Source organism: Rhea americana, unplaced genomic scaffold (genome assembly GCF_003343005.1).
Source record: "Rhea americana isolate MKP2758 unplaced genomic scaffold, rheAme1 scaffold_3, whole genome shotgun sequence".
NCBI classification, from domain to species: domain Eukaryota; kingdom Metazoa; phylum Chordata; class Aves; order Rheiformes; family Rheidae; genus Rhea; species Rhea americana.
In genome coordinates, this window is record NW_028186423.1 from 751,797 (window position 1) to 766,874 (window position 15,078).

General features: G+C 36.0%; 1 protein-coding gene across 1 annotated transcript in view; it reads right to left on the reverse strand.

Moving 5' to 3' along the window:
* Positions 1-15,078, reverse strand: part of DNAJC15 (DnaJ heat shock protein family (Hsp40) member C15) — a 29,117-nt gene that overhangs the window by 12,076 nt on the left and 1,963 nt on the right. Inside the window, exons 2-3 of the mRNA XM_085309450.1 lie at positions 8,501-8,552; positions 6,512-6,585 (exon numbers count right to left, since the gene is read on the reverse strand). Of these exons, the coding sequence (XP_085165576.1) occupies positions 6,512-6,585; positions 8,501-8,552 (126 nt within the window). The remainder of the gene's footprint in view (positions 1-6,511; positions 6,586-8,500; positions 8,553-15,078) is intronic.

Sequence of the window (15,078 nt, forward strand, 5' to 3'; positions counted from 1 at the left end):
AGGGGCATCAGGWAAAAGAAGCAGACCATATAGAGATTGGTTAAAAGCTGGAACTTACTGCTAAGGGATGTTTTGAATGGCTAAAGTTACACGGGTTTAAAGAGTTATTAAACAAGTTTTACCAAAAAAATAAAACCCAAACAAACAAAAACAAAAAAATTAACACAGAACTACAACCTCTACTGCAGGAAATCACTGGGAAGTAGCACAATATACAGGACACGCTAACCTATGTTTGCTTTTACGTCCTTTCCTAGACATCCTTTACTGACAAGAATTAGAAACAGGGTATTTTTTTGTAAGCTCATTAGCATATGAGACCTTAGCCACTGCCTTAAGGAGAGAAAAAAATGAGAGAGGGAAAAGAAAATTAAAAAACAATGAGACGGATAATAATTATATCAATTGACTGTCTTTACAGGGAAAAAGAAAAGGGCTGAAAGTATATTTGTCAACTCATAAATGTATTTTTAAATGAAAAAAGTTACTAAACCACTACTGCCAGTTAGCTGTGATCTGCTCAATGCAAATGCTTCTGTAAGAAGAATTAAAGACTAGCCTGCTGCAACACAAACAATTCTCTAAGCTGCACAAGCCCCAGAGGCAGCAGATAGAGTTCCGAGACAGCCTGCCTTTGGGAACTGGCACACAGAAATCACTCGACAAGACTGAAGTTCTTTCCTCAATGCAAAATTTATCCGCTGRGGAAAAATAAGCTTCTTTTGTTGCTATCAAAGGGAAGTCTAGCTTGAGAACGATTTTTTTTAATGTTTCTTTTACCCCCCAGTAAAAATGTGCCTAGCCCTTAATGAAACATTTTTCCCCACTAGCTACTAAATACATCCATTCACATCCAATGAGAATTTTGCCTTACATTTACACAAACTCTCTCTCAGCTAAGTTCAAAAGCATTTAAGTAACTATWAGGCTGTGGTTATGATATCTAAACAGAGCCTTTAATTAAGGTTAGGAGCAACATTCACCCCAAAATATTGTTCAGAAATACTTCACCTGCTAACAATATGCAATTAATTGTCTCTAAAGGTAGTGATTCCCTAGTGTAGCCATGAAATCACACACAGCAACAGAGCTTTCCTGCTGCGGTGCTGCGATCTGAAACAAATTTTCTTCCTCTCCTCCCCCGCTACCACACATTGAGTATCCATTACTGTAACACTTCAATTATCAAAACTGAAGCAACTGCAGACATGCCATGCCTACAGCAAAAACTGTTGAAGAACCATTGCTATRGGGTAACACAGAGCCAGTCTGTAATAGTGCACGTCCACATTACAGGTTAGAACATATAGTGCTCAGGGAGCACACTGGGCCTTCTCCAGTTCTACAAGAGGAAATGATCCCAGTGACTTAACAGTCACTGGAAAAGGTCCTTGAGAGGGTAAAACTGCACAGAAATTTGACAAGGACATCTAACAATTAAGGGCAAGAGAGAAGACAGAAACATAATTTAATGTCTTGTGAAACGTTTTCCAAAACTTCCCCAAAAAGGGRAGAGAGAAGGGAGTAAATAGACCACACAGATGGATCTCTGAAAAAGTTAATTCCTCTTTGCTCTTCAGTCCTAGCATAATACAGAAGGACATTGGTTCGTTGTTCATGTAGAGAAGAACAATATCTGAATCATCTCTAACACAGCTCTTCTCTAATCTTGGCAGTCTTCATCTGCAATACTGACCATGGTAACTCATTTGAAATCAGAGACTTCAGAGGGATGGCTGTAGGCTTAAATTCAGAAATACTTTTTCATGTTTTTAAAGTACACTTTCCTGACATTGTTATAACCTCAAGAAGCTTTGACACAGTCAGCTTCCAAGAGGAATGAAAAAAGAAACGCTATGGTCTATGCCTTTCAGCACAAAACAAAGTCTGAACCAGAGCCTTCAAAAACATCATGYTGAACTGGTCATCAAGGAAAAGCACTTTCTTCTCTTAAGTGAAGCATATGACAAGAATAATCAATTTCTTAAATTAGGATATTGCTCCTAAATGGAATATAAAGCAAAAGGAAATTAGACATAAAAGGTCTTTTCCCCCTTGGTTAAAAGGAGAAGAAACACCAAGTCTTACTTTTAGGAAACACTTTGTCAAATTTCTACTTTCCAAATAGAAAAACTTTTGTATGCTATTCATATTAAAGTAAATTTATTTCCTATGTTTTAATTGTAAGTAATGGCCACAGCAAAATGCAAAAATACTTTAATATTTTCCTGTTAAAAGAAGGCTTCAATGACTGAGCAGTTCCATCACTTTATCATTTATTAATTCTGACTGTCACAAACAATTTGTGTACAGGAAGAATCACTGAAAAGTACTCTCCATGTCTTCATACTTTTGGGGAGGAAGAGAAGGGCTTTCCATTTTGTTTCCTTGATTTCCTTTTGCATGCTGTTACTGTTTAACAACTTCCATAAGCAAATTCCACTTCCTGAACAAATTCTATTAAAAGGTATGGGTAGGGGTAGGAAATATAAATAGGATTTTTTTTTTGTGAATGTGTATTCACTCTTGCAAATTTTTACAAAACGCAGTTAACTAAGAAAATTCAATTCATTCATTCAGTATGACATCTTTTCAAGATACTTTCCTGCATTGCACAGGGTAAATTTGATTGTTGTTTCCATGCCAGATGAGAGAGATACAAAAGACAACAACTGAGACCAGACATTATATCATATTATATGAAGTGGTGTTTTTTTTTCCTGAAGAGGCTGTGTGTTGCTCTACCAACAATATAGTCCCCCACTGAAAAGGTGGAAAACATTGGAAAAAGGAAAAAAGAAAACTCACAACACAACAACAAACTACTGAGAAGATGTGTTATAATTTGCTAAGCCTATCTTTGACTTCCTTAATTTTACTTAGAAAAATCTTATAAAACAGACTGCAAATTATATCATTCTTTATTTTCAGTGCATGACAGGACATGACAGCTTCCCTTACCTCTCATGCAGAATTCTATGAGCCTGAGCAAAATCAGATCCAATCATGAAAAGGGAGTACAAAAATCTCTAATGAAGTGTTTCAGAATCTCTAATGAAGCTGTAGAAGAGATCCTTTCCTTCTGGAATGCAGAACTTTCAGGATTGTGGAATTTATGGATTTTAAGGGGTCATTTTGCCTAGAACTGCTACTTTTATAGCTCAATCTTCAATATCATGGATCCTACAGGAAAAGCTAATGCCACTGAAACACTTTCTATTTTTTACCCATTTTAAGATATTAATGACATTATGATTAACAGCATTAAGGTCTGTCTGAGGAAGAAAAGTCAGGTGACTATTTGGGCTATGCTACTTCTACTGGCAATAGAGTCACACTGCTACACAAAAAAAGCAAAACAGTGCCACTAGCATTAGTAACGTCAGCAACAAAACTGGGTTCATAGTAAAAAAAAGCATTTTCTGAAAACCAACATTATGGCTTGTGTAGAGGYGAAATAACAACATTTCCTCTTACAYCTCCTTCTATTGAAATAATACAGTAGAAACTTGAAGATTGAATTACAGCAATATTACAGTTCAAATTTAAGTCTATATATGTAACTGGAAGTAGAAATTCAGAGTAGAATATAACAAGTTTTACTTGAAACTTTTAATTAAAAGATGAGCCTAATTGTTGACTATACATGTTATTTAATCATATATGTAAATAGAAGGGTCAGAGACTCAAGACACAGCAGCTCATGCATTTAAAATGATCTCTTCCTAATTGCTTTGTTGGACTTTACCTAACTTACTAATAAGTTGGAAGAAAGGATAAATGGCATCTGAATTATTTTCTGGGACTGCAGCTATCATGAATTGTGACTCCTACTGCAAACAGAGGAAAAAGGAATTTTAAATGGGAGAGGGAAAATGCAAAAGGTCACAAAGAGAACCAGCTAGCTTAGAAATATAAAGCTCTTTCATACCTTCCCACAAAAGGCRGTCATGAGGGAAAAGGTTTGATTCTAGAAAGCTAGAGTAACAAMTGAAAATCTTGCGATTTAGGAGTCTCCAAGCACCACAGGAAACCAGAAGAGTAACACTAAACCCAGACATTAAATATCACAGCAACTGTTTTTTTTCCAATAACGAGGTTCTTGTAGAAGTACTAACTGCTTGATTTCCATTAGTCAGCACTGTTTAGAAGGCAATATGCTGTAAAGAGAGGCAGTGAAGGAGCTAACCCATAGATTATATTTGACAACTTCAAATTCCCCAAGTAAAATCAAATAATGACATAAAAATATGTAGTTTGGACAATAAGGGCTTACATAGGTAAACAACTTACTTGGTGATTAATGTTTTCTCTTTCTATTGCTTTAAAGAAAAATTACCAACAGGAAACAGTTGTTTGTAAATGGCATAAAAAACTCCCAAAACATACAATCCAAGAAAGAAGCAGCTATAGAACAGAAAACCTAAATACCCTGGTTAAGAAATATCTTGGTTAAGAATTAGACAAGGGTCTTAAATTTGCATGATGCTTGCAGAAGAATAAGTATTATCATTACTCTCATAAATGTGAAGTTAATAAACACATACAGTTAATGGCAAACTAGAAGAGAAAAACAAAGTTTTACCGTATTCAGAAGGTAAAGTATAGTGAGTTACACTGAAATCTTGTATTTTTAAGTTCAGAAATAGGAGGAAAAAAAGATACTGCATTTGCAATAAACACAAAATTCTAGGTTTCAAGGACGGGTTTGAAGACAGGAGAAAAAAATAAAAAAGCAAACCAGGGATAAAGGACACGGTGAGAATTTAGATGTTCCCAGGTTGCTCTTTTGGTTGTTTATTAATTCGGTAGGGCTCAAAGTCATTAAGATTAAAAGGAGATAGACCATAGTGAGCTTGACTCAGTACTGGTTCTGAGCGCTCCAGTTTCCCAAACAGACGCTTCCCTGTGCAGTAGTATGTCATACTTCCATGTGTTAAAAAGTCACTGTCTGCATTCTTATGTCTGCATTTAAACACTATAGCTTATATACACGAATGGATGAAAGGAACGCTGGGGCAAAACTTACGGGGAGGAAGGATTAAGATCAAAAACCATACTACTTTAAAGACACAAGTTCTTATCACTAACTACTTTTCAGGAAGCCTGTAAGTCATGCTGTACGCATMGTATAAAAGCAACAGTATACACAATATCTGCAAATACCCTTTGCCTCCATGGCAGGCAAGATGAGAATCTCTCCAAAAGGGACATTAAAAAAGAAAGTCTTTTCGGCTTTGGCCACTAATGCAAGAAGAAACAGAATAGAGAGCAATGACTGATCCAGAAACCATTCCCGGCTCATCTGCATCACAACTAAGAACAAGTGTGATTCAGCCCCAACGGATAAACCATGTTTCAAATGTCTTTTCCTCCCATGGCAGTTTGCATTTGCTTAAGCTTGCACCTTCAGAACGTGATCAGACAGCCAACAAATTTGGACTGCGACTCCCCGCTCATTCTTGATATGCGGCATATGSGAAAGCTCTGTGTTGTAATTGCCCTCACATAAATAGGTATGATGCTAGTTAATACTTTTTTTWAAAAAAACTTGCCTTTAACACGCTTTTCAGGAAATAATAATCTAAAACGACTACTGCTGCAACATCTTCCCCCACAAGCATCAAAAAAGACACTGTACCCTTTAAACAAGCAGACACCTATCTTTGTGGGAATTACTTTACTCMGACAGGAATAGAATCATAGAATCATAGAATTGGTAAGGTTGGAAGGGMCCTCTGGAGATCATCTAGTCCAACCCTCAAATGAGTGGCCCATACGGWGATCAAACCCACGACCTTGGCATTATTACCACCACGCTCTAGAACACATTTATTTATCAGAGAACAGTGTAATCAGTGAAGGCAAAAAGTAAATGCTCTGGAATATTCCCTGTGTATGCTCCTCTGGTAACATTCAGCTTTCTATTATTATATTATTTATTATTATATTTTTAAATATGTAGAGCAAAACAAAGAGTAGAAACTTGGTTAAAAGTTCAAATTGCATGGGGAACACAAAATAAAAGACAACACGTGAACAAAAACACAAGCTTCCTCTCCTCCCCTCTCCCAGCTTTGGCAACCTTTCCTAGAAGCTTCTCTACTAATTTGTTTTCTGGATTTTTAAGACTATCTAAAGGACTAAAATTTCATTTTCACCTCCTTAAAAGGGAAATAGAGTCATCACTTTGTAATCTCTAGGCCRCTTCAGCTCACTTTAACAGTTTGTCATAAACTCACCAGCAAACAGTTCTGAAAAATGCAACATCATTTCAGAGAAATTAAAACCGATTATCAGATCTCAAAAACATCTTTCGATACAGCTTATAGCTTTATCTTCAGGTGTTTAAAATATATCAGATTAAAACTAGAACATATGGAGTAAGGAACAGCCCTATATGGGAAAAAAAAACAACTTGCACTTACTGTATTCTACATCAAAGTGGCTCCTCTTAAAATATTTGAAATATAGATTCATAAAATTAGCATCTAATAGCCTCTAAACTTACGGAAGTTGAAATCCTCTTTGCTGTCTCTGTAATTGCTTGCTCCAATGGCTTCCAGAGGTGGAATGCATAACGACCTGAAAAAGATTGAAGTTAAAAGAAATTATAATCAACATTCACTAGAAGAGGGTAAAAAAAAAGAAAAAAAAAAAAGGAAAGAAAAAAGAAAAACCACTCTGTTCACCAGCTTCTAGTAAGAATAATTAATAATCAAAATCTTTCTTCATTGTTAATTTTTTCATCTCACTTCTTTGCTGCCCAACACTGTTGCACTTTATTGCTTTCCAAGATGTTCCCTGACAGGCCTGCCCAGCAGAAGTCCCATGCTAAACTTGTAATGGTTTACATTTTTTAATCTCTGTACTACTGGGAGAGAAGAAAAAGAAGTTTTATATACTCAATCTAAAAACCTAACCATGGCCTGCAAAGATTATGTTTGCTCACAGAATAAATAGATTTAAATCCATTTCAGTACAACAAATGGAGATATCTGCCTTGTGAACTTTAAGAAAGATGGCAATATGTAATTTTAGCTTCAGATATACATTATTTACTAAATACTGTTCTAAGATTATGCCTTAGCAAAAAAAAATGCGCAYACTACATGCTTCTTGCTGTGATTTTGTGTGCTTACTCACACATTTTACAAGTACATTTTTTATTTAGTTACAAAGAAAGGGATACACAACCATTCAATTCCCCAGTGGCAGTAAATATGTCTATAGCTAAGAAAGGCTATATGAATGCCGTAAAGGGACCTCACATTACTCTGTTCTTGGAAGCACAAAGTAGGTTTACAAATTTCAGAATTAAGATTTGTGCTATGCTACTGTAGGATTTTCCTTCTGAGTCCCTTCCCATCCAATTTTTGTTTTGATTAACTATTCATTAGCAATGTAACTTACTATTACGCCCAATGTAAAACCATTTATTAAAAAGGTGCTGCATTACTCAGACAGTATCTTGTTTTCATTCTCAAAATATGGGATGTCTACATAAGTTATTTTAGTCATCTAAACATGTGCCTGTATTAACAAATAAGTTAAAACCACAGTTGAAATAGCATAGCTAAAAAACTGTGGTGTATTAATATATTACCTCACCTTTTTAAGGCTTTCTCTTACCACTTCTTTGCTAGCTGTCACTAATCCCATAACTCATCCAGCAGAAGAAATTCAAAACACTCTTCTGCATCTGTAGGAACACATATATTAACCAACTGCCTATTGTGTGTTCATCCACCACGGGTTTGTTTTCCTTTCCCTTAATGAAAAAAACAGCAGTATCCACAAAACACCTGTTGAAGCTTGGTGCAACATGTTCATCTAACGCTTTTATTCTTGGTATGAAAATTTGTACATAGTCAGATATGGCCAATCTGACATCTTGAAAGTAATGAAAATCAATTTGTGTATTTCAAAACCAGAACAGACCATTGTTATCACCTAGCCCAAGTAACCCATCATGTAAGTCATGGTAATCGACCTGTGGTGGAACTAGAACTTGTTTTTCAGAAGAACATACAGCCAAGATGTAAAGACTTCAAGCAACAGACAGTGTACTACAGGAACAGCTCACTATGATATATCACTATAGTCGCTAGAAACTTCTACTTTTCTCCATAAGAATTTATGACCACCTTCTCACTAGAAAATCCTGTTGTTCTTTCATACTAAAAAGCTTCCACTTTGCAGTATGCTAAAAAAAGATGAAGTCATCCTTTCACATTACATTTTGAAGGCAAAAACAYAGATAGAACTCCTTTAGCTGGTGCCCATAAAATAAGTTTCTTCAGCTGTGACTTCTTCAGAAAGAATTCTGGAAACATTTCAAAGATTTTGAAAGGACAGGAACTACAACTGGACACAATTCTCCAGCCTTGGGCAACTTTCTTCTTCTCAATTTGTTTATACTCCCAAGAACTCCATCAACCCTTTTGGGAACAGCATCTGACAAGTGTCACTTCCACGCTCTGTTTGTAATTTAGCTTACCTGCAAATGCAACAGTTGCAATTCCAAGTCCAACTGCTATCATAGTTCTGGCCTAAAATAGAAAAATAGAAATCAGAATAAACTGCAAATTTGGATTTAAAATGTATTCAGCTCTYACTTTAGTGGCAAGCATTTCTGATGTCTGACTTGGACATTTCGTAYGTAATTTATTTGGAGGACGAGGAAGAAGATCTGTGTTCCACAGGATACACTATATTTTACTGATTAGTCCCATTATTAACCCATACCAATGTTTCAGGGTTTAACTTGGAACTACTCACTAGCAACTTAGTGAATATATACTGGCAAATAGGCAACAGTATGTCATAAAATAAATGAATAAATAATCCAAGGCAGATAACTAATCAGGACCACTCTGAAGTAAGTCCTGCAGATTCGTTCAACACATTTTGAAGTGACAATAACAGAAAGTGTATTACAAAAAAATGGAGAGTTCAAAAATTCTAAGGCACTGGATATTGTTTCACAAAGTCTTTTACCGTGTATCATCAATATACTTTACTGATTGTCATCATGACAATGCTTGAAAATAAGAACAGAGTATTGACTTAAATGCTGTACTTGGGCTCACCTACTAAGAAAAGGACTCTGATCCCAGCTGACTCGTAGCACCCCTTCAAAGAAGTCAGTCCCAACCCATAGTTTAGGCCTCAACAGCAAGTTGGAATCTTCCATCTTTCATGGCTTGACCCATGGAAGCCCCAATAAAGACATGAAGCCCTGTAACTTTCTTTCACTATTTACTGTCAGTTTCTTGATGGAGTCTACCTTAGAGTAGATATTTGTAAATAGAATTATGACGCTCCTCAAGTAGTTTTCATCATCAGTTTAAATGTGCTCTAAGTCTAACATCTAATTTAGGTCACGCCAAACACTTAATTTATGCCACAGTATCTCCTAGCTTTTGCTAAATCTGGAGTAGGTATATTTATTCTCCTATACAATGCTTGAAGAAGGTCAGATATCTCAATGAGAACAATAAGAAGTATCTTCATGTTAAATGAGAAGCTGCTGAAAGATATCCAAAACGAAACCCCAAAGAAAGGACTGACTCCTCACATGTCTCCAGAACTCAAGGCAGCCAACACTGAAACGGAAAGCCTATCAATTCACTTCTGAAGAGCCTATACGTAATCTAAAATGAACTCACTCATCTTGCTGCAGTCTATGGCATTACCTGTCACGTCTTATCATATGATAGCTTAATAGTGCCTTGAACTTTTACTCAGGAAATGAGAGAAGTCAGATTAAGCCTTTTCAGTCTGAATTCAAAATATATCTACAGTAAAAATTCCTTTATCATCAGACTGACTCTTCTAAGTTTGGCTTTCTGCTCCTACAATTATTTCTGCATTTATCCAGTTACTGTTTTATATATTTTCTACCAACAAGCCTGACAGCATGACTGGAACCCCAAATTTGAAGGTGTATGTCCTAATAACCAAATTTGGAGCCATATTCCCTTTGCTTAAGATACCCAGGGCTAAAGTAGTCTGTCCTCAATTGTACTCAACGTTTCCAACCATTTCTAGATGGAGAGGGAATAGGGGAAGAGTTGAGAAATACAGGCTTTAAAGCCTTCTAGATTTGGATTAGCGGAGGCTAAACTGCAGACAGCTGTATAAAACATAGGCATTAYCACTGCACCCAGTTGCTCCCTACAGTTGTGCTTCTGAAGGAAAGTGACTGGGATTGCTATCTGTAATATTGAGTTCAGCACAAAAGTGATAACCTGCTCAGAGTCTATCTATAAGAAGTTGTATTCCTCCACATATAGCTTCTGGATCCTAATGTGTTTTAGCTAGACACCTATATCCTGGTTTCTCAGATGGGACTATTCTAACTATTTGCATAATGTAATATTGCCATTTCCTAGGGAAGTTTCTGGTTTAAAAAAATATAAAATAAAAGCACCTATCACTAATTATGCTGAAAGTAGAGATTATGGGAGTTTTAGCTAGAGGTGCTTAAAAACCTACTTGTCCTTCCCATTCTAGGTACCCAAATCTCCCATTTCTCTGTAGCTTTCAGTCTCAATATTAGCATCCATTTCTGAATGATAAGCATGTAAAAATAATGTAGTAGTTTCATGTTGTTCCTTTCGGTTCAACAAAATTTCCCTTCATCTTTAGAGCGTGAAAAAAATGTAAGTACGTTACCTTAAACATTATAGGATATCAAACAGCGAAGCATATAGTCTACCTCCTCACTAAACTAATAACTCTTTCCACTTCTTCTCACAAATCAGTTTCATCAGGCTCTCAGCACTCAAAACCTTCTACAAAATTCTAAATCCTATATTTAGACAGTAACCAGCAATGGCCACATTTTTTCTGGAAATATTACAATATTATAGACATCATACATTATTTGCTATCTTGTACTTTGCGACCATGGGTTCATATTCACTAGAGACTTTCCACAACCTAGTAAAAGATTCTAGCTGTCACTCTGAACAAGCCGTTACAGTCAATTAAGAGCTCAACAATGTGTGAAATAGTTCACATTGGGGAAAAAAAAAATATTTATTAGCTTCTGCGTGTCAAAATTAAGTTATACTTACTTTACCACCATAAAGGTGGTTTAAGTCAGCAGTTTACAACAAGGCATGCTGTCACTGACAAGGCATTAGCAGCCAAAATGTCATCACAGGTAAGGTAAAGCACAGAGACCAGGCTAAAAATTAATACTCAGACTTGGTCAGCTCAATGTTGAAACAGCTCAAGTGTTTTGCAGAGCAGTCTGGGAACACAATATAGAGACCTCTGAGGGCCCCAGACAGAGTCAGCTATTTCCACTGGGGTATATTATATCAATCTCAGTGGAAAGCGTTAGCAGCAGATTAAGAAAGAGTGGCAGCTGCTCTAGAATAAGAGTGGCAAGCAAGCTCAACGGGAATCTGAAGACCAGCCAGAAAGCTAGGTGAAACTGATGGGGAGCTCAAGCCAGAGAGGCAAGAAAGTCTGCCACAATTTCAAATGAGGTAGAACTACCAGAAAGGCTGAGAATCACTGGTTTAGGATAGTTCACCTTATCCACGTTACCGACAGGTCAGAGAACAGTTACGTGCCACAGCTTAGCCAGGAAACGGTAACTTGTCATACTGAGGCATTTCGAATGTTCACTATGGGATGAATATATAATAACTATAACCACAAGAAAAAATAACTTTCAATCAACAAAATGGGAAAAAAATACGAGGTATATCTTCTACTGACACAGGCTCTCTTACAAAATTTGTGATAATTTCAAGTACTCAATTTCAGTAAACCCTTTAAATCCAGTTTGCTTCAGTTTCCTTATTTACGCTCGCTTATCTCCAATGATTTTGAAGAATAAATCAATGTTTGTCCAGTGCTTTAAAATAAAAAAGTACTAAATATTATTTTTACAATGAGTGCAGACCTTCAATTAAATGCACCTATTTCATGTGAACATTAAAGGAGGGCAATTCACTATCACTCTAGAAGGGACCAACTTGTTTATGATATAAGACAACTATCACCATGACTATTTTTGGTTCTCATTGCTTGAGAATGTGTTTTACTTTGGACTCATAAAGGCTCGCTGAATTAATAAATACTCGCTGACTTTCAGTTATGAGAGAACTGACTTTCTTTTTTTTTTTTTTTTTTTTTTAAGTGCTGTTAAGAAATTTCCAAGATGTAAGATTAAATGAAAGCATTCCCTTAGGATCCAAGAGGGGAAAATAAGGAAATAAAAGATTAAATAGTAGCATCTGTCCCTTTATTTATTTGAAGCATTGTCTCCCAAAGGTTAGTCATCAGTTTTCAGTAATAAACGCTCTTAGATACAGACAACAATTAAAAAAAAAAAAAAAAAAAAAAAAAAGTTTTGCTAATCTGCAAAACAGAGTCACAGTATAACAAAGGTCAGAAGGGATCTCTGGAGATTGTCTAGTTCAATCCCCCCCGCCCCCAACACACACACACACACACACACACACACACTAATAGCAGGGCCAGCTACAGCAGCCTGGCCGCTGGATTTTCTGTATTCCTTTGAGAAACATATAAGAAAATACAAACATTAGAAAGGCAACTCCAAGATCTGACTTACTGTGCTAGTAAGTTACTCTTGTCAAACAAGCAGATAAAGGATATACCTTCAAAACACACTCTATGTTAATTAATGACATTACTTTTAGCACACAGGGATCTATGGCCAATTCTTAATATATAATTTTCGAGGAGCCTTAACTTCTTAAGCACAAGAAGCTGGGATGAATGAGACATTTTTTTCTGCAAATTCCTAAACCTAACTATACTCAAAAAAAAAGAAAAAGGACAAGTTAAAACCTATAAACATTAAAAAAAGCTTACGAAAATAATTTATTTTAAAATTTTAGCACAACGCTACTACATCTGACTACTAGCTACCAGAACCACCTTTATGAAGGTTAAGACATAGCTGCTTGATTTGAATTTTATATGCTGACTCTTTTATTACAATCACAGAAAATACCCTTCCTGGTCAAATGAAAWTTTTTTTTGTTCTTTTCATAACTAGCTTTCAGACACGCAACAAGAGCTCTGCTGTCTTTTGGGCATAAGAAAGCTGCAGTATAATAAAATAAAAAGCACAGAGAAATTCATTTGTTCTGGTCTGGACAGCAGTTTTTATTAGTTTATCCTTAGTAATGGTTCAGTACAACAGGAAATATGTATCTATACTTAAATGCACATGTGTAAATTAATTAAAAAACAGTCCTATAAAGTACCTTAGATGCTGCATATTGTGAAAAGATCTTAAGGCAGAGTACAAAAAATTTCTAAAACTATTTTTCCTTTAATTAAAATTCTTGACTTGAAAAAATTAATTGTATCTAGCCTTGAAGTTAGAAGAATGTTTCTATTCTTCAGAAGAATAGTTACAGCCTACTGGAAGACTGTCTTGGAGCAAACCTCCTAATTAGCTCTATATGGAGCAAGATACATTTTACAGTTAGACAATCTTCTGTGGCTATCTCCAACAGATTTGATTTCATAACCAGTTTCTTTCCAGTCTCATCTTATGAAATCTAATTCACTTTCCAAAAACAAATTAAAATTTTTCAGCTAGATGCTCTTTTCCATACTCACCCAACTCTCATGCCAACGTGTTTCATATATAAAACTACGCTTAATGTTTCTGACTTTTTCAAAGTAAACAGTGACAGAGCTACAGATTTTCTAATAACAACGTTAACATAAGACATTCAAGCAAATCTCCTTGAATATATGTTTAAAATYCACAATGTCCTCTTGCGACTATCTTCAAGAACAGGCTCTGTACTGCTGTTGTTGTTTTTCTCTCTCTCCAAATTATCATGCTATAGTAAAACAAATATGAAAGTAAAAGTTACCAAGATCAAGTGACTTCAGCCAACATCCTGTAAATCTCACAGCCAAGATTCAGGGTAGGATATAGAACAGAGCTTTTTCAGCCCTAACAGATGGATGCAGTTGTTGTCAGACTGCTTCCACTATAMATTTTTCCATCTACTTTGGCTACTGCAGCAAAAAGGTATTGTTAATTCTGTATGTCTTAAGAAATCAGCTGCATGACACAACAGTTGTTCTTGCTATTTCCCKCTAGCAAAATTTCAGAATTTGGTTATATACAATTGAAGTCTTTAGCTGAGAATCAATGAGCACACATATTGTTCCCTATTCCACTATCTACAGAAACTGTGAAATATGTTCCACTGCTAATAGCATACTATCATATTCCCACCTTCTGCTGAACAAAAGTAGTCTCCAGCTATTACAGAAATGGTTAGTCTCTATCCATTTTATTCCTCAAAAAGCTTGGACGAGCTGGTATAGCTATGTGTAAAAAGATGTCTTAGTACCTGGAGACTCAAAAGTGAACTATCTTCCATTTTTCCCACAACACAAAGATGACCACAGTAGTGCACAGATTTTGATTTAGAATTCTTTTGTTTCATTGCACCTGAATCTGGATGTGAAAACAGAATAGCCAGCCCAAATGGTCCAAGTCTGGCTGACTACTGGTACATGGTTTAGGCTACCACAAACATAAAGCCCCTTTTGAAATTTTTCTCTTCTGTTGCCACGTCAGATGCAACTATCATCAAAACAATTACAGGATCAACGTGCAGCTCCACTAAAGTTAAACTTTAACCCTACGAATCACAGTGAGAGCAACACACAGCAATGTTGAACACAGCCCAGAAAAAAACGTTTAAAAGCAGAGAATACTGTGTTCTTCACTGAAAGACCTGGCTAGAGAATAAACTTCAAGAGAAGATTGCAGTAATCCAGAATCTAGTTCCCTTTAAAAACCTACAACAGACTCTAGACCATAGCACAGAGAGTACAAAACAAGTCACAGTAACAAAGGAGCAAACCATGCTAACCTCAGATACAACTTTTATCCCAGACAGATAAAAAGATCCAGGGACTTAAAACATTCAATAGAAGTGTCACTGCTACCACCCTACAGGGAAAGCACACAGATGTGACAATGAGTTTCAGAGTAAATTTCTTCAGATTACACAACTTGCTGTCAAATGCACATAAAGACTGTCCTGG